This window comes from Acinonyx jubatus, chromosome D3, assembly GCF_027475565.1.
Source record: "Acinonyx jubatus isolate Ajub_Pintada_27869175 chromosome D3, VMU_Ajub_asm_v1.0, whole genome shotgun sequence".
In the NCBI taxonomy this organism is placed as follows: domain Eukaryota; kingdom Metazoa; phylum Chordata; class Mammalia; order Carnivora; family Felidae; genus Acinonyx; species Acinonyx jubatus.
The window spans coordinates 23,024,785-23,044,131 of NC_069392.1; the positions used below are offsets into that span (position 1 = coordinate 23,024,785).

The 19,347-nt window shown below is 56.4% G+C and overlaps 1 protein-coding gene across 9 annotated transcripts in view; it reads right to left on the reverse strand.

Moving 5' to 3' along the window:
• EMID1 (EMI domain containing 1) overlaps window positions 1–18,148 on the reverse strand; it is a 47,972-nt gene extending 29,824 nt beyond the window's left edge. For 4 of the 9 annotated variants that reach the window (XR_003417457.2, XM_027050764.2, XM_027050766.2 and 1 more), the window contains exons 1-5: window positions 17,947–18,142; window positions 9,697–9,810; window positions 9,102–9,205; window positions 1,377–1,460; window positions 202–263 (exon numbers count right to left, since the gene is read on the reverse strand). Coding sequence is in view for 8 of the 9 variants with exons in the window: in XM_027050764.2 (XP_026906565.1) it covers window positions 202–263; window positions 1,377–1,460; window positions 9,102–9,205; window positions 9,697–9,810; window positions 17,947–18,047 (465 nt within the window). In the remaining variant the exon portion in view is untranslated. Of the gene's footprint in view, window positions 1–201; window positions 264–1,376; window positions 1,461–9,101; window positions 9,206–9,696; window positions 9,811–17,946 lie in introns of all 9 variants that reach the window. The other 5 variants (XM_027050767.2, XM_027050768.2, XM_027050765.2 and 2 more) reach the window with 3 other exon arrangements.
• Window positions 18,149–19,347: the final 1,199 nt, after the last annotated feature.

The window sequence follows — 19,347 nt, forward strand, 5'->3', positions numbered from 1 at the left end:
TGACTGTGAGCAGGCTTCCTGGGGAAGGGCACAGAGGGGAAGCCAGCTTGTTCTGGAGGATGGTGGGTGCCTGGTAGGGAGGTCACATGCTCTTGGGTGTTGAAGCTCAGCTCAGAGATGCAATGGGAATCATGAGTGGATGGGGTGTAGGGGTACAGGGAGGGGGTGGGGAGGCCAGGGGAGGGGCAGCTGCTCACCCACCTTGGCTTCCAGCACCTTCAGCCGCTCAGTCAGCTCTGATACTTTGCTGCAGTTGAGGCAACCTGCAGGGATGGACGAGGCTGGGGCTGGGGCCAGGCGCCACAGGTTCCCCATGGAGCCCCTCAACGCCTGGGGGCAGGATGGAGGCAATGGGACACCTGATGACCCCAAACCATGAGATAGCCCGATGCAGGAGAAGGGGCCATGTTCAAGGTAGGCCATGTCCTGAGGGTTTCCTTTGGCTCCAGATCCTCCAGAGCAGAATCAGGGACCCACCTCCTGCAATCTTTACATCCAAGATGACTCCTTCCCTGGAAGCCAGGGCAGGAAATCCTGTTGCTTCCCCTTGGGCACGGCTGGCCTGGGCTTGCCAGCTTTGGGGACTGACACATCACAACCTGGACTGAGCTGGCTCAGAGGCGCTACCCTCTGATTCTGCCTCCGCAACCACCGTCCAGCTCCTCAGGCCTCCCCAGGGATACCCCTAAGTTATTGGTAGCAGCTCTGGCCCATTCCAGAACCTGCCAGCTGCGGTGCACGGGGACTAGTGCTTTAAGGGCTCATCTCTCCAGTCCACGCCAGGATCCCATGTGTTACGACGAATGTCACCCCAGTTCACATCTGAGGGCACTGAGTTCAGAGCAAGGGTGCAGTGAGTTCTTGACAAGCACAAAGTCTGGGGTCGAGTCCCAGAGCTGCCCCTTCCTGGTTATGGGGCCTTGGGAAGGGCGCGTCTCCTCTCTGACCCTCAGCTTCCTCCTCTTTAGAATGGGGACAATGATGCCTTCCTGGGGCTGTGAGATTGAAATGGGTTGACAATGGAAAGCACCTGGCGCAGTGCCTCACTCATTGCAGATGCGGAGAAAAACATAGTTTAAATAAAAAGAGGACTGGCGGCTTGGGCCCACGTCTACAAGAGTCTGGGGATCACACACACACAAAAAAGAGTTTGGGGGTCATGGGTCTTGGGGTGCTGGGCCCAGGTCAGACTCCTTCTAGGCCCTTTCTCTCCACCCCTCACTTTTCTTTCCAGGCTGGGGTGGGCAAGGGTGGGTGCTCTCCCTGACCCTCCATTGCTGGACTCAGCTGGCTTTAGGATCATCACCACATTGCCTGTGCCCCCGCCCGGCCTCTCCTAAACCAGGGGGACCCCAAGCAGCTGCCCCAGGACCCACCTGCGAAGGCTGTGGGCCTAAGTGCCATCCGTCGCATGGTGTTGCCTGACCAGCCAGGCTCCAAGAAGCCAGCGGAACCTGAAACTGAGGGATGATACTGATGAGAGCCCCGCTGGCCTGCACTATTCCCCATGTGCCACTGTGGCCCCCGCCAGGATCCCTACCCCTCCTGGTGAAGAGGGAGACAGAGGCCCAGAGAGGTGGGACAGTTTTCCTGGGTCACACAGCAAGAGCTGGGATGAACTGGAACAAGACTGCCAACTTGATGGGACTGGGGAGCGGGCTGGCAGCAGGTAGGGGCCAATGACCCCAGCAAACTGCATGGGTTAAGAGCTTAGAGGTAACAGATGCAAGGTTGGGTCCCAGCCCTGCTACTTGCTGACCTGTATGACTTGTCCTCTCTGGACCCGCCTATATTCCCATCTGTAAAGTGGAGTCATAAGGCTACTACACCCCCCAGGCTGGCGTGATCCTGAGGAAGGCAATGTATACAAAGGGCCCCCTGGGCACACATAGGCACACAGCAGGCAGCTGGGACATGGCTGTCCCCCTTCTCCCTGCCCCAATTGGTAAGAAGACACTGAAGTGGAACCTGCCCTGGTTTTAAATGAAAACCAGAGGGAGGCTGGCTGCCTGGGAAGGGCAAGGGGGGCTGTGCTCTACTCTGCCACCACCCCTATGAAGAGCGGCCACCCTGGCTGGTCTGGCTCTGGGGGCCTGGTTTTCCCCACAGCCAGAGTGATGGGCTGGCCGAGCCAGGGGCAGGGGTACAGCTGGAGGGGCTCTGGAGCCAGCAGTAGCAACTGCCCTTCTCTGCCTACCCCCCCCCCCCACCGCCCCCCAGGCCTGCCTTTTAAGGCCACAGAGTGCCATCTGGTTGGGGGGGGGGGGGCGGGGAGAAAAGACCCAAATAAGGCACAGACCTGGCAGCTCTGGGCCAGGCTGCGGGTTGGTGCAGGGAGTGCGGCGCCGGGAACTCAAACCAGACGGGTGTCTCTGGCCAGCCCCCAGCAGGGAGGCGGCCAGACCCTGCTCCACTATGGGGCCTCTGCTCAGACTGGCCTTGCATCTCCCGCTCACCCTCCCTGGGGACCTGGGACTTGCCCCATTGCAGGGAATAAATCTGGCCCAGGACAGAGGAAGGTGGGCTGGCAGCCCAGGACCGGGGCCAGGGATCGGGGCAAGGTGGGGGGAATGCCATGTGAGCCAAGGCCAATGTTAAGTGTTCTACACACCCCAGCTCAATCTCACATGGTAGGTTGTAACAGCTAACACTTAACAGCTAGCACTTACTCTGGGCCTGGCACATTCCAGTAAGCACTTCACATACACATTTTTAACTCATTATCCTCACGGAACCCTATAAATGGGTAGCTAGTACCACCTCCACTTTACAGATGGGAAACTGAGGCACAGAGCTCCTCTGTCCCCTGTGCTCAGATGAATGGACGAGTGAATATGAGTATCTCTCTGGGGGGAAACCAAGACGGCTGGAGCCTGGACTTGAACTCAGGTTAGCCTAACTCCAGGGTCGACCTCTGGGCCACCTGGCACCTCGAGTCAGCCCACTGGGTGGAGGCAGGGAGGCCTGGCACCTGTAGGAATGCTGGCTCTGGAGGAGAATGGGCTCGCCAAGCCTTCCTCGTCCTCTTTGCTCCCAGGTGAAGATGTAAAAGGCCATTTTATTACTCTTTTCAGGAAGTCAACCAAAGGAAGCTGCTGTCTCTGCAACCTCATGGAAGTTTGGGTTTTCTCTGGAATGAAGTCTGGCAGAGCATCTGCCCAGCCCGGCCTCCTCACTTACCCTGCTGTTTCCCCCTTTTTTCATGGCATTCCCACCCTCTAACATGTACTGTGTCAGTTCTCCAGTTCACGGCCAGTCACCCACCCCACTGGCTGGAACATGAGCCCCACCAGGGCAGGGACCTAGTCTGTCCCATGAATGGCCTGGAAAAGTGCCTGTTGCATAGTAGGGCCTCAGTGGCCTCAACAGACCTTCTGTTAACAAATGCATGAATCACAGGCCCAAAATGAATGTAAAACAAACAAAACAAAAGGCAAAATAATGTGGACGGCAGACACAATGGTCTTGAAAATGAGCATAAATGTTCTAATGTCACACGAAGGCTTCCCTGAGTTACTAATCTATGCACTTGTGGTTGGAAATTCTTTTTCAACCAATTTGCTTTCATACATTTCACTGGACGCCAGAGAGAACTAGAAAAACTAATGAAAACATGGTCTGACCATCAGCATAGATGTAACTGGTTCAAAGTGATGGCAAGTGAAAATTTTAAAAGAAAGAAAGATGGAAGCAAGGAAGGAAGGAAAGAAGGAAGATAGTTAAAGAAATAACAAAACTGCTAAAAAAAAAAACAAACAAACCCAGAAAATATTGGTTTGGTTTCAGGATTCACAAAAACAATCCCTAAAACTTCAAATTCTGGTAAGTGGACAGAACTACTTTAAGGGGCAAATCAGGCTGTAAAATGGCCCTTTCGCACAGCAAATCCCAGTAGGGAAAAAGCCCAGGGTTGGGACAAGGTCCCCTGTCATCCAAAAGTATCATATCCTTCCCACTGGTGTTGGGCCAGGACCTCTGGAGCAGACCCCAGCGGGCTGAAAGTCCCCCAGACCCCAGCCTGGTGGTCTGTCCTGAAGTTCCACCCCTCAGCCCTAACCTTGCCCTCTCAGGGGCTCCAGGCTGGGTTCCAGGACCACAAACCCCAGCTTCACTCTGGGAAACCTGACTGTGGGCTATTTCGAACCACCTGGGAGGTCTCTGCCAGTACCACACACACTGCCTCCCTACCCCCTTCCCCACAGCTGCCAGTCCTATATCACCTCCTCCAGGAAGCCTTCCCAGACAGACCAGGGTACCCACCAAAGCTCCCCCCATGACACTCTCATCACTCCCTGCCTTGATCTGCACAAGGACAGCATCAGGTACAGTTTCAAGCCCTGTGCCCCCATAAGCAGCTCCCCTTCCCCCTGCCCACCACTAGGGCTAAGCTAAGAAGCCCCTTCTCATTGGGTCTTCATGAGAACATGAGGCCCAGAAAGGAGAGGCTGCCTGCCCACACAGAGAGGTAGGGATGTGGGGATTCAAACGCCACCCTACACTGGGAATGTGGGTGTGAGAAGTTGCGAGTGTCCCTGGGCTTCATCTCTGGCTTTCTCTTCCAGGACAGGGGCCAGCAGAGGGGCTTCCTCATTCATGAGCCACCCACAGGTCTGCTGGGTCCAGTGACCACAGCCACAGAGATGCAGTCTCCCCAGCCTCAGTCCAGGTGTCATCCTGGGAATTTACTTTGCAAATGTAAATATTTGCTGCTGTTGGCCTGAACCAAAGATGGGGTCAGGGATGGGGCCAGGAGCTCCAAGAACCCTCCAGCTGGCTTCTGGGAAGCCTCAGTCTGTGTCTAGCCTGGCCCTCTCTTCAGGGTAAAAGGAGGTTCCCATTCATTTCCCATGTACCCACTGTACGTCAGGCACTGGAGAGACACGAGTAGTGATGGCAAGGCGGCGGCCACCGTAGCCAGGTGGCAGCTCCAGGAGGGTCACAGGCAGAGGGGACAGCTGCTGACCAGGCTGTGGGGTGGGAGAGAAGGCCAGTGTAGGCCAGGGGTAAGATGGAGTGAGGGCAAGGCTGGAGCACATCACTGGGGTGGTCAGGAAGGTGGAGAGGGGAGCCACCCAGCTAGGGGTGAAGGATGGACAGGCAGGGAGTCAGAAGACAGGGGCTGCTGGACCTTCCAGACAGGAGTGGAGTAGATGGGTGGCAGACTCGGGCAGCACTGAGCCCACAGGATCCTGAATCTTCAGAGTAAAGCACAAACTTTGCACTGTAACTGGCATCTAGTTAGGGCTGGAAAGATAGGTGCAGGAAGGGCCTGGCCCTGGATGGTGGAGAAGCCCAGGGCCCAGGCAACACCTGGGCCAGAACCTCTGGTCTGTTCTTAAGCTTTTTTGCTGTGTGACCTAGGGCAAACTTCTTCCCTCTCTGGTACCCCATCATAGAAGGGCTGTGGGAGTCCACAGATGGGGAAGGGACATGTGTGCTAAGGACAGTGGAACAGTGAGGGGCAAACAGGTCACCTAGCTGCAGGGGATCCCATGGGAGAGGAGGGTGAGGCAGCTTCTCGATTTTTCTATCAGGGAGCAAGCAACTGGGGCTGAGATTGGCTTCCACCAGTCTCATGGTGCCCCAGCTGTCTGAATACTCCCCTACTGGAAATCCTCAGCTGATGCTGCTGCAGAGGAAAAATCCTGGCCCCAGGTCATACTGATGGACTTTGAATCGGGATGTGACCTTGAGCAAGGCATTTCCCTCTCCCAGCCTCAATTTCCATACCTGGACCTTCTGCATCATGGCATGATAGGTAGCATGACACCGGTGGGTGTGAGTCATGGTACCCGGCATGGAAGACAGCGGACGCTTTCCTTCCCCTCATCATTATTATTACGGGAGGGTCTGAGCCAGGGGGAAGCTGCAGACCCCAGGTCAGAGCCCTACCTCTGAGAATCCCAGCTATAAAGCTTATTTGCTGTGTGACCCTGGATGAGATCTACACCCTCTCTGAGCCTCACTTACATCGCCTGAACAATGGGGCTGATGGGTCAAAAATCTGTCTGCAAGGACTCCCTCCTCCCAGAGGCAGAATAACATGGAGGCCACAGCAGCCCTGCCCTCAGCAGAGCCCACCAGGGGCTCAGGACCAGCAGACACAGTGCATCTGGCCTTGGCCCTTCCTCAACGTTTTCCAGTGGGAGTGGGCAGCCAGGTGAGACTCAGCCAGGCTCCCTTCCTCCATCTAGTCCCACCTCCCAAGGCCAAGAGGCATTAGTAGAGGCTTGATCAGACAGGTCCCGTGCTGAGTGACTCCAGGTCCAGGTGAATACCCTTCTGAGCCTCAGTTACCCCATCTGTAAAATGGGGCCTATTCCAGTCTTTTCCTCATAGGTTGTCATAAACATCAGGGAACATCCTCACTCATCATCCCAGAGTGAACATTGCCATTCTGAAGATGAGAAAGCCAGGGCTAAGAGCTACGAGTGAATGAAGAACATGCAGACTTGAGGCCTGTTTGCTGAGCAGCTGACTGAGAAACTAATCTCAGAGGTGGGAGGCCGGACAGTCCCAGAGAGCCATCGCAGAATCCCCAGCACAGGGGCCAAGGGGGAGAGGAAGATATAAATTTATGAATATCCACTGTGTTCGAGGCATGAGTCTCAGATGCTCATAATAAAGTACAAGGTGGGCACTTTTCAATCCCAGGTGACTTCCAGATAGAGACAAGATTCAGAGAGGTAGGGTGACCTGCCCCAGATCACACAGCAGAGCACAGCTGATCTAGATCTGAATTCTGGAATGATGGGTGCTCCCTCTCCTCCTTCATGTCACCCCACACTGCTCTGGTGACACTGCTCTGTGGCCCCAGGGCCATGTCACAGGGCTGGGCAGACTATGAGGGCAGTTACCAGCCAGGGAAACTGCTGGGGGGGTGGGGCTCAGCCTCAACCAAGCTGTCAGAGGAAGGGCATGGCCTGGGTTGGGCTTGCAATGTCCTCATGCTTCCCCACCCTCATTCCCAGGACCCCAGAAGAGCAGTGTTCCAGAACATCCAGGCCTGGGCATCTCTTTAGTCTGCTCTGCCGGTATGTGTGTGGGAGAGGCCCTTCCTGTCTCTGGTTATCACATAGTGCCCACCACGGGCTGCCGTGCCACTGCAGGGTCTTTATGGCTTCATTTCATCCTTGAAACATCCCTGGGAAGCAGACTCTAGTACCTTGCCCATTTCACAAGTGAGAACACAGAAGTTTAGTGTGGGAGAGCCCAGGCTCTACAAGAGCACACAGCAGCTTGGTGCTCTTTAGAGAAGGTATTCCTCCCTCTGAATGGGCATGAGATACGGGCCACCTGCACTGCAGTCCCCACCCCGCCCCCTCTGCCCGGTGCCCTTGCACAATGACTTGCACAATGTATGGGGAGTCCCTGGCCCAAGGGCACACAGCTGGTGTGTGGCAGATCTGGCCTGGCCCATGAAGCCCTGGAGACGTCCATCCCAGGCTGGGACCTGGAGGCCCTGAAAGAGGAGATGGCAGATGTCAGGGTTGGCCTAGCCCAGCCCCCGTCTTGCACGCCAACCTTGCCATTGGCAGAGACCTTAGCCTTGATCCTGGTTTCTGGACACACAGCCTCCAGCTGTGGGACTCAAGGGCATGGGAGCTGCCCCCACCTGTCCTCCGCCCTCACGGGCTCCATGATGGCCCCACAGACCTGGGAAGGTCTGCCCTTGGGAGGGAAGCCACTGACAGAGTGGCCTTTGTCTGGGCAGGCCCTGCCTGGCTCAGGCCCGCTAGGCCCAGGTGGCCCCCACACTCTGGGGACTTACTCCCCCCCGACCAGCTACTCTGTGTCCTCTTTGGCAGCAGCCCCTCCTTGTTGGCTCTCCTCCTGCCCTCTGGGCCCCTCTTCCTCCCACCAGGGAGGGGAGGGTCCCATTCCTGGTTCCCCTTGATGTCTGCCCTCCCACACCGGCACGGCAGCTGCCTCTCTGTACAGGACCCCTGCTGGGCATCAGGCAGCTCCCCCACTCCCTCTGGCCACCCCTACCGGAACTGGAGACTCCCCAACCCCACAGGGAAATCTGCCAGGCCCCTCCCTGCCCCACTCTGTCGTGAGCTCTACCCCCCACCCTGTGTGACTCTGGGCATGTGACTCCACCTCTCTGGGCCTCTGTTGCCCATCCTATGAAGCAGGACTCTTGTGGGGTCCCAGGGAGGCGAAGCATGTAAATCTTTCAAGAAGCACCTATGAATGGTGACTTCTTTAGCATCACGCTCTCTTGATTCAGAGGCCATGTCTCACACGTTCGTGTTTCTGGAATCAGAGTATGTCTTGTGACTGATGCTCACATTAACGTGCTGCTCTGGGGGCCCTGAATGCCTCTTTCCACTGATGTGCCTACAGGCGTGCTTCTTGGGCTGGTTCTGACAGCTTCTCTCGCTGAGTTCAGATAGGTAGTGAGGGTGGGAACCATCCAGACTGCTTCGCAGAGAGGCAGGTGCCCTTGAGAGAGGGCTCTCCAGGTAACCATGTGTCCAGGGTGCAGGGAGGCCTGGGCTGTGTCCTCTGTACCACTGCTGGGTGCTGGGCCCTGAGCCACCCGTGTTGCATGCAGAGAAGGGGGGTGGGGTGAAAGGGCTCCCTCTGCCTGCGACACACTCCACATGTGGTGGCCCATCTCTAAGGCCCCGGGAGAGGCCAGGCAGACCAGCCTTCAAATCCTGACCGCCACTCAGGAGCTGTATACCCATCACTTTCCTGAGCCTCAGTTTCTTCACCCACAAGATGGATATAACCATCCCAACCGGGCCAGTTCACAGACTTAAGGGGTGCTTTGCTTCCATGTGCTGTTACCATATCCAATGGAAATGTCCACACGGGTTCTCCCCAAGTTTGGAGGAAAGGCTTGGGATGGTGTGCCTCAAGACATGAGCTATGCAGCATGTATGAAATTCCTTCAGGGTTCCTGAGAGTTAGGCGGTCAACACCCATGGGACAGCAGGCCCTGACTGTGTGCATACCAGCCACGCCTCACTAGTGGGCCCGGGTGTGCCCAGTGCTGGCCACTGTAGCATCTACCGACTTAGCAAGGGTTGACTACTCCCACCCACGCGCCCGAGGGAAGGCACCTGGCCTGTATCTCAGGGTAGTCCTACCTTCCTCGCAGTTCACCCCTGAGTGCCCGGGGCAGCACCTCCACTCACGCGTGGTCACTGTCTTGTACATCACCTTGTATGTGGGTCTCACCACGGTTCTGTAGCTGAAAGAGTGTCCAGGGGGCCGGACTCAGACAGAGTTTTCTGCCACCTTTCCCAGAAACCTGGATGTCCGTGGGGACAAACTCCAGGGTCCTCTGCTACCTCTGAGCCCCTCTGGAGCCTCTCTCCTCCTCTATACAGGGATTCAGCCCTTCCAATCCCTTGTAACTCCCCGGGTGGGGGGATCTAGATACTAAGTGGACAGAAGTCCCTGCAAGCTGGGTTGGCCTGTCCTGCCGAGCAGTGAAGCCTCACCAAGTGAATGCATGTGGGTAAATGGTGGAATCCTTCCACCAGGAGGCCCTCCAAGTGCCCCAGGAGCCTAAGGGGAGGTGCTGAGGATGGGGACGGGGCCAATATTCCCTTTGCTCCCCCCACCCTCGGGCCCCTGCATTTCCCTGCACTCTCGATGCAGTGTCACAACCAGGCCTTTGCTCCTGCTGGCCTCCACCTAGCATGCCACCAGCCCCTGTTCCACCATGGTCTCACTTACCTGTTCCCTGGGCAGCTCATGGGCCAGGGGCAATTCTGCAGCACTCGCTGAAGGTAGGTGCCATTTTGCACGTGGCATGAGATGGTACGGGTCACCACATAGGAGCACCAGTTCCTGAAACAGACCCACAGTGAGGAAGCTCAGGTGCCATGCGCAGCCTCTGCCCAGGACCCCGGGGAGGATGAGTGAGGAGGTCCAGGTTCTCTCCAGGAGCCCTGAGTCTCTAGGGAGAGAGACCCCTGAGCTCTGAGTCCTTTGGGCCCCAGTCAGGAGTCTCTGGGCTACTGTGGCTGAGGAGTGACTCCTATAGCTCTGGAGGGGCAGCTGTGCTGGGGGCTCTCGGAAGGTCGTGGGGACTGAGCTGCGGGGGACAAGACGGGAGCAAGGCATCCTTGCCTGCGCTCTCCTTTCTCGATATTACTTCTCTCCATCCGGGTCACCAGGGCCTCCTGCCTCCCACCCGGACAACAGCAGCAGCCCCCGTCTTGCCCCTCAGTTGCTCCCTAGGGAGAATGTCATAAAATGGAAACCTGGCCATGTTCTTCCCATGCTCATCCTCACTCGGAGCCCTCCAGATCTCCTGTGCTCACATCTGCTGTGAACCCTCACCTCCAGGCCTTCACACACACTCACGCTGGGCCCACTGCCTGGGCCCACTGCCACACGCTGGGCCCACCCTGCCCCCACTTCTCCACTTGGCACCTCCGACCTTCAAAGCCCTACTGTGCTGTCACCTCTCCCCAAGTCCTTTTCCACCTCCACCCCTACCTGAACAGAATTGATGGTTCCCTGCCAGGGATCCCCTGCAGCACTTTGTATACCTGTCTCGCTGAGTTAGGCTGAGGATTCATGTCTGCCCTGTCCCTCCCCTGGCATGACAGAAGAGAGGCCCTATCTCACTTATCCTTGTGTCCCCTCTGTGTGATAGCCAGATGTCCCAAGCATGGGGGACTGGATTCTCCAAATGCCCATTAATAATCATATTGCTTTGCGGGGCACCTGGGTAGCTCAGTCATTTCAGCAGCTGACTCTTGATTTCAGCTCAGGTCATGATCCCAGGGTTGTGGGATCGAGCCCTACATTGGGCTCCACACTCAGCAGGGAGGATTCTCTCTGTTTCTACCTCTGTCCCTCTCTCCCCTGCTCATGTGTTCTCTTTCTAAAAAAACAAAAAACAAAACAAAAAACATAATTGCATTGCATTTATTGAGCACCCACTGTATGCTAAGGGTATTTACATTATCTTCCTAGTAAGTCAGGAAGGCACCTCCCTACATTTCACAAAGGTGTAAACTGAGGCTTGGGGAGGGGAGGACAACTGCTCACGTACCAGAGCTAGTGCATGGTAGAGTCGGATTTGCACCCAGGAATGTGGATGGCCCAGCCTGGCCCCTGACTTCATCCCAGAGATCTCAGCTCCTGTCTCCTCCCCATCTCCTGAGCCACGGTCCATGGTTCTGTGAAGGCCCCAGCCTGGGAACCTGCTGACCCCAGGCTCAAGACCACAAAGGAAAGTCTGGTGGGGTGACAGGCTCTGGCTGAAAAGGGTCACCTGAAACAGTCCCTCCTTTCCCAATCCCGGCAAAAAATGCAGGGCCTGTGACCCTGTGCAGGGCTGAGGGCTGCTGAGCCGCTGGAATGTCTCAGCCATCACAGAGATGTCTGCCACCACCGACATCCAGTCTCCCAGCTGCCGTCCCACCCCCGACCCTGGTCACCCATCAGAGAATGTCCTTGGCCGGGACCTGCCGACTAACTCACTGTGGGACGCTGGGGAAGTCCCTTCACCGTTTTGTCACCCTGGGATAAGTCCAGAAGGAAGAAACAGCCTTAGCCAAAGGCAAAGTGGGGAGAAGGGATGGCTCTGTTTAGACCAATGACCTGGCAGAGGCTCACCATAGCCCTTGGCCAGACACCACATGGAAGAGGTGACAGGGGCTTGTGGCAGCACTGCTGGGAACCACGCGACACTGGGAACAGCCTAAACAGCTACAGGACCACTGGACGTGGAAAACCAGATGCGAGATAGAGCCCAAGTTCTCCACGTGTAGACCACCATGTCTGGCTAATTGAGAAACGCAAGTGCAGACCAATGGATAGAGAAGGATTGGATTTCTATTAAAATAAGAAAGCTCAGGGTGGGGGTGGGGGGCCCTGGGTGGCTCCGTCAGTTAAGTGGCTAAGTGTCTGACTTTGGCTCAGGTCATGATCTCACAGTGTGTCAGGCTCCGTGCTGACATCTCAGCCTGCGGGTTCTGTGTCTCCCTCTCTCTCTGCTCCTCCCCTGCTCACCCTCTGTCTCTCTCTCTCAAAAATAAATAAACATTACATGAAAAAAAAAAAAGCTCAGGGGTGCCTGGGTGGCTCAGTTGGTTAACTGCCCAACTCTTGATTTCCGCTCAGGTCATGATCTCACTGTTTATGGGTTCGAGCCCCCCATTGGGCTCTGTGCTGACAGTGGGGGAGCCTGCTTGGGATTCTCTCTCTGCCTTTCTCTCTGCCTCTCCCGGGCTCAAGCTCATGCTCCCTTTCAAAATAGATAAACTTAAAGAAATTTAAAAAAGAGAAAGCTCAAAGACTATTTATACGTATATGCACATATATAGCTATGTGTGCAAAGTTAGGAAAAATCACACGCTCACATCAAATTGCCACCCATGGGGGCAGGGAGGAGCTTTCCATCTGCTCTGTCTCCTGCAGTAACAGCAGCCTTCAATGATCATGCGTGCTGCACACCAGGAGCTTGGGTCCAAAGCCTTTCACATACCAACTATGAGTGCCACTTTACAGATGGGAAGACTGAGGCTCTCAGGTCTGGGATGAGCCCCAGGCACCCAAGATGAACAACACAGTAAAGGTTGGGATTCAGGTCCATCTGACCCTAGAGTTGGCACTCTTAACCTCAGGCTGGAAATTTTCTCCCAATGAGCAGGTGGGTGATTTTAGAAGTTAAAAAAAAAAAAAATACATTTCTTCAAAAAGGCCCCACTCTTTAGATCCTCTGGGTCCCTAGAGCTGTTTGAGTTTTGTTTGGTGTGTGGGGCGGCATAAGCCCCTTTGAGAAAGTGATGTCAGTTGTGGTTCCTGTCCAGAAAAATGCATAAAACTTGGGGTGCAAGTTTTGGAAGGCACTTCCTGAGGGGTGCTGGGGGTTCCCTGCAGCCTGTGTGATGTTCCTCAGGCTGGCCCTAGGGCTTTGGGATTGAAGGAAGGAGGGAGGGAGGGAGGGAGCAACCCGGGCAGAGGACAGTCAGAAGCTCCAGATACTGGAGGGGCCCCTGCGCCAGGAATGAAGACTCCGTCCCAGTGTATGGTTGTATACACACACGCAAAGGCATGCACATCCATCAACGCAGTGAGTACACACACAGACACACACACACGTATTTATGAGTGCCTACAACTCCTGGACACACGTGTACCCATGTGCACACACACAGACCCACATAAGCACACACACACACACATTCAAGCACACAGTCAGACGTAGGCAAATCCAATAGGACACGCAGCCACAGAATGATCATCCTGTCAGGCAAACGGCCCTGTGCACACACGCCTCCCTCTATGCCCAGGCCCTGGACCGGGCTGGGGGAGGTGGGCCTGTGACTGCCCACAATTGCTTGACCTGCCCCTCTTTCTTTATACCAGGGGGCAGTGAAAGAAAACGATTTTCTTCTTCCTTAATTAAAATTGCCCCCATGTGGGTCCCTGGTTTATTTCCCACGAGCTGGAGTTTGCTTGAATCCCCTGCTTAAAAGATGTGGAGCTGATGGCTGACTAAACAGGAGGGGATACTTAGGCCATGTGGGGTTCAAGGTCAGCCCCTGGCCACTCCCCTGGGATGGGGCGGGGAGTCACCAATAACCACGCCCACCCTTCCCCAGGCCTTGACGACCCCAGCCCCACTGCTCCCAGGATAAACCCAAGTTCCTCTGAAGAGTCCTGGCCTGGCCCCTCTGTCTACTTTCCAGGGGCAGCAGGACCTCCTTCTAAAGCACAGACCTAAGGTTGCCACTGCCTGCTGTGAGTGCACAGCCACCAAGGCTCCCCATCGCCCTGTGAGCCCTGCCAGCCCTGTCCTTGCATTCGAATTCCCTCTGCCTGGAAAGCACCCACTCCCCCCTGCTCCAGCAAACTCCTATTTGTCCTTTAAGTCTCAGTCCTAAGATCCCAGGAGAGGTGAGGCACCTCCAGGGGTCACCTTCAGCCACTCAAGGCAGCCTTGAGCTTTTCCCTTCCTTGCAGATGCTGAGGGAAGGCACTGGCAGGGGCCACACTAGAATGGGGCTCAGCCTGAGGGTGCCCAGGGAGGTTTGCTGAATGACTGAATGACCAAGAACAGGCAATGGCCCTGGTCAGAGGAGCCAGGACCCAGGTTCCCAGAGATAGGTGCTGTACTTGGAAGCCTGCCTACATCCCACTGTCCCTGGGGGTTTTCTTTTTTTTTTTAATTTTTTTAACATTTTATTTATTTTTGAGACAGGGAGAGACAGAGCATGAACAGGGGAGGGTCAGAGACAGGGAGACACAGAATCTGAAACAGGCTCCAGGCACAGAGCACGACGCAGGGCTCGAACTCACGGACTGCAAGATCATGACCGGAGCTGAAGTCAGCCACTTAACCGACTGAGCCACCCAGGCACCCCTGGGTGGGGGGGTTCTTTTCTGAGATGCGGGTCAGTGATAAGTTGCCCAAGAGCCCAGTGAGGCTGAGCCTGTGGGACGGGGCGAGGGCAGGAGCTGGGAGGGGGCAGCCCTTCTCTTCCGGGCTTGCCACTGCTCCCACTCAGCACTTCCTGGGCCCCCAGAGGCTGCTGGAGGAGAGAAAACAGGCCAGACCAGCTCGGTGTGGCACCAGCTACCCCTATAAGGGCCCCCCCACTTGCCCTCCACCCCCTGCCATGTGGGCCCAGGGGACTTTGTCTCTGCAGGGCCCAGGGCTGCGATCCGGAACAGTGATAGGGCTAATTGCAGGAGGCAGCCAAGCGGGCCAGGGGCCAAGGGCCGTTATGAAAAGGAGAGGAAAGAAAGGAGATGTACACGGTGGGGGCAGGGTGATCACAGCCAGAGCCCCGCTCTGGAGGAGAAGTTCCAGTCCTGGCCCTGCTGCTTCCTAACTCAGTGACCTTGGACCCTGACCCTCTCTGCGCCTCACTTTGTCCATCTGCAAATGGGGACAGCAGAATCTCCTCTCACACAAACTGTAAAGCACAGTGCTAATAGCTATTGTTCTCGAACTGTGACACTGGCTCCACACCCCACTGCTGTGGTAGAGTGGCTTCGCTGAGAGACACCAGCACAGTACCTTCCACAGGTCCTTCCTTTGACTTTGGGATAGGAATTGCCAGGCTCTGCATTTTATTTTATTTTATATTTTATTTTATTTTATTTTATTTTATTTTATTTATTTTATTTTACTATTTTATTTTATTTTATTTAGTTTTTGAGAGAGAGCATGCGCATGTGAGCAGGGGAGAGGGGCAGAGGGAGAGAGAGAGAGAAAGAGAATCCTAAGCAGGCTCCACGCTGAGCATGGAGCTCCTGGTTGAGCTCAATCTCAGGACTCTGGGATCATGACCTGAGCCAAAATCCAGAGTCGGACGCTTCACCGACCGAGCCACCCAGGCGCCTCAGGCTCTTCATTTTAAAGAGGGGGACACTGAGGTTCTGAGAGAAGTCACCTGGCCAGGTCACCCATGTGGGCAGAGAGCTGGGATTTGAGCTCCCCAGGGAGGGGCTGGGGAGGAAAATTCTCCACTCCTCTCGATTCTAGGATTTGCCCAAAGGAAGCCCATCTTGCAGAGGGAAGTGGCCTAGGCCAGGCTGCGGTGATGGCTTCTACTCTAGAGCCATAGTGCTGAGATGGGTTGTTAAAGGAAATAAGGATTCAGGTGGGAAGGGATCTCATGGGGGCCAGGAAGCAGCCCCAGCAGGGATTGGGGGGGGGTAGACAGGGGCAGGGGTGAGCCAAGGCAGCTCTGCACAGCCCCCGGGCACCCTGGTTCCGGGGGTCTCAAAGTCTTGCCACATTCCCGGGGCTGGGGCGGCTCCTTGGATGCCTTCCCGGGCCTCCCCCTCCCCAAGCACAAAGCCTCTTTTCTGCCTCTGATCCTTTGGCTGCCAAGGGGCGCCTGGGGTGCTGGGCTGGGGGTGGAGGGAGTGCTGATGGGGTGTGACGTCCCCATGCTGTCTCCAACAATGCTGGGACTGGCCACAAGGGGAGGTCCTGGCAGCCGAGGACCACAGATTCCTCGAGTTAGGGGTCCCTTCCTCCACCTAATGTCAGTGATAGGAGGAACCACTGTTCATTCTTCTTATGGGGGACCATCCACCCTCAGAACAGGCAGGGGACAAGGGGAGGAAAGAGGGAAACATTGAGGAAACAGAGACCCGGAGCTATGAAGTGACCTGCCTGAGGTCACACACTGAGTGAGTGCCAGAGCCAGGGCCAGAGCCCCCACCTCCGAACCATAAGCTGCACACCTTTCCCAGACCCACAGCTGACCACTGCTACAACGCAAAGGACACTGGATTGGGAAACTGGCTGGCCTGGATCCAGGTGCCACTTTTCCTCTTTGGGCCCCAGTCTTATCTGTAAAATGGGAGCAACAGCACCGCCCACAGGGCTTTTGTGATGCTCAGGCCACTGGGAGCCTTCTGAGAACAGATGGGGTGACAGTCCCCAGTGACAACAGATACCTGCCCAGAGCCACTATCCTGCTCCCACGCAGGAAGCCGTGAGGAGGTGAGAAGCCCAGGCTGGAAGGCCCTGCCCTGGACTGGCCGGAGGGCAGTCTGGACCTTCAGTCCCCTCAACCATCATCCTGAGCCTGACACTGGGAATTCGAGTTTAGGGTCTTGGTCACCTTAGCACCTAGGATCCTGGGGGTTCACATTCATGCCCTGGGTAGGTGTTATCCTCCCTTAGAGCCTCAGCTTCCTCCTCTATGGAATGGGAACCATCAAAATGCATGCCTTCCATGGCAGTTGGGAAGAAGATTCTGGAGGTGGTAGATGTGGGTAAAATGCCCAACCCAAGTCAGCTGTGTTCAGCATGTAATAGGTGGTGGCGGCTGTGATATCTGCCACCTGCCTGTCCCTGTCTCAGATAAGCGCTATTCTGGCCTATGATGCCTTGACCACCTCTGCCCTCCAGCCCCAGCCATGTCACCTGCTCTTGCTAGCCCAGCAGGGGCATGCTGGCCCCTGACCACTGAGAAAGGGAATCTCTGAAAAGAATTAAAGAATTGAGGCCCTAGGGGGTGGGGGCCGGGGAAGGCCTTTGAATGGGATGAAAAGGCCTGAAGAGGCCTGGCTACTCTGTATTGTCTGCCTCAGACAAGGGCTGGCCCTCGAGAGAGAGGACCCCAGCAGGGGTGGGGGCTGCAGCCGGGCCAGGGGCCAGGACAGGTTCAAACACTTATCAAAGCCAGAAAGACAGATTCAAATCCCAGCACTTCTACTAATGGCCCAAGAGCCTAGAACATTATGTTAATTCTCTGGGACCTCAGTTTGCTCATCTGCTAAATGGGGATAGTGCTTCCTACCTCATTCAAATCCCTCATTTGAAGGATTAATGACCACACGGCAAATAAAGGGGCTCAACTCCCCACTGGGGAGATGCTCCACAAACACCAACAGAGAGAATGTTCCCAGCTCCAGAAACAGCAGCAGGAACACAGAATACTCTCTCCCATCTCTGTTCAAAATGCCAGGTCCCTGGGGGTGACCACTGACCCACGGACTGTGAAATTCCACCCCTGTCTTCTCCCTCCGAGGGAAATAAATAGCCAGGGTACTAAAAAAAGCCAAGAGCAGAGGGGAAAGGGTGGAGGTTCCCGAAGGGGGGTCAGCTAGGGGATGTGCTGGGCTTTTCCTGTGTGCAGGGAGGGGGTCCCTTGAGCTAGGGCCACGGAAGTCCTGAGAGGCGGGCTTCTCCTTGGCTGTTCCCCTTCCCCCTCCTTTGGGGCTCTGGAGGTGAAGCGGTGGTGGAGGGGTGGAGGAGGCTGTAGGGGAACGCCGGCTCAGGACACTTGCAGTAGGAGACCCCCGTACTGCCGGGAGCTTGGGCCAGATAGCTGGGCTGCCCAGGTCCCTTACTCCCATCCCGGCCGGCACTGAGGTGGGGGACCAGGTCCCCTCCCCAATCCCTGGCTTGCACGGAGGTTGGGGGGAGGGAAGGGGGGGTGCCTGGAGTCCTGGCCCCAGGGCTGGCAGGGCACAGAGGTGGTGGGAGGCAGCCCTTACCTGCGTCCGGAGAACTGGGCTCCCCCGACGTTCCACGCGGCGCTGCCTCCCGGGAGCAGGAGCCCGAGGCAGAGCAGCGCCCAGGCCCGCGGGCCGCCCATGCTGCGCCCGGCGCCCTCCGCGCGCGGCCCCTCGCCGTCGCCGCCCCCAGCCTGCCGTCCCCGCCCGCCCGCGCCGCCAGCCTCCCCGGACGCGCGGCTCCCGGTTCCCAGCGCAGCGACCGGAGGGCGGGCGGGAGGCGGGCGCGGGGCGGGGGCGCGCGTTCCCGGCCTCGCCCGGCCCCTCGGCGCGGCCCCCCGCCCCCTGCGCAGCCGTTGCCAACCCGGAAGGAGCCCCGGGGGGTCGGGCGCCCCCGCCGGGAGGCCCGCCAGGTGCCCACCTGAGCCTGGCGCCTTTCGCCGCGTGGCCCTTTTGGAACCAGGCTGCCAGTTCGGAGGTGCACTCTCACGTGCTGCAGACCAGGGACCTGTGGCCGGGGCCACCATCTCAGACGCAGCCCGGACCCAACCAGAGCCGCCACGCCTGGACTAGAGATGCCAGGGCCCTCATCCCTTCCCAACATTTGTGAGAGATCTAGTTCCCAAGGCACGCGGGATCCATCCATCCATGCAACAAAGGCTTCCTGAGCGGTGAGCACCACTGTGTGCAGGGCACCTGGCCTCCACTTCACATCCTGTCTCTGTTTATTCCTCCAACCACTCTGGGCACGGTGGGCATGATTATTCCTATTATACAGAGAAGAAACCTGAGGCCCAGGTCCTTGTAGCCGCTCCTGCAAGGAGAAGACCTGAGCTGGTCATAAGATCAGTGTCTTCTTTTACTGTCATCTTACAGATCAAGAAACTGAGGCACAGAGAGGGGCTGTCAGTGGTTGGAAGAGCCAGGATTTGAACCCATATCTTCTGACTTCAGAGGGGTCAGCTCCCCCCCCCCCTTTTTTCTAATGTTTATTCGTTTATTTTGAGAGAGAGGACGTGCAAGCAGGGAGAGGCAGAGAGAGAGAGAGAATCCCAAGCAGGCTCCACGCTTGTTTGCACAGGGAGCGTGTACAGGGCCCAATCCCAGGTACTGTGAGATCATGACCTGAGCCAAAATCCTAAGTCCGATGCTTGATGGGCTGAGCCACCCAAGGAAGGGATTACCTCTTAAGCACAATTAGGGAAGAGAGCAGACAGCATATTGGTCTGGACCTCAGTTTCCTCATCTGTAACAAGGTAAGGATTGGCTTAGAGTATCTGAAGTACGTGGATAAACTTCTGGGGAGAGGGCTGTGAATCCCTCAAAGGTGTATGCAAGTGTGTGTTTGTGTGTGTGTGTGCACAATGGATGAATGTGTATGTGTATGATGATGCTTGTGATGCATGTGTGTGATATGTGTGTGTGCAGGTGTGATAGGTGTGT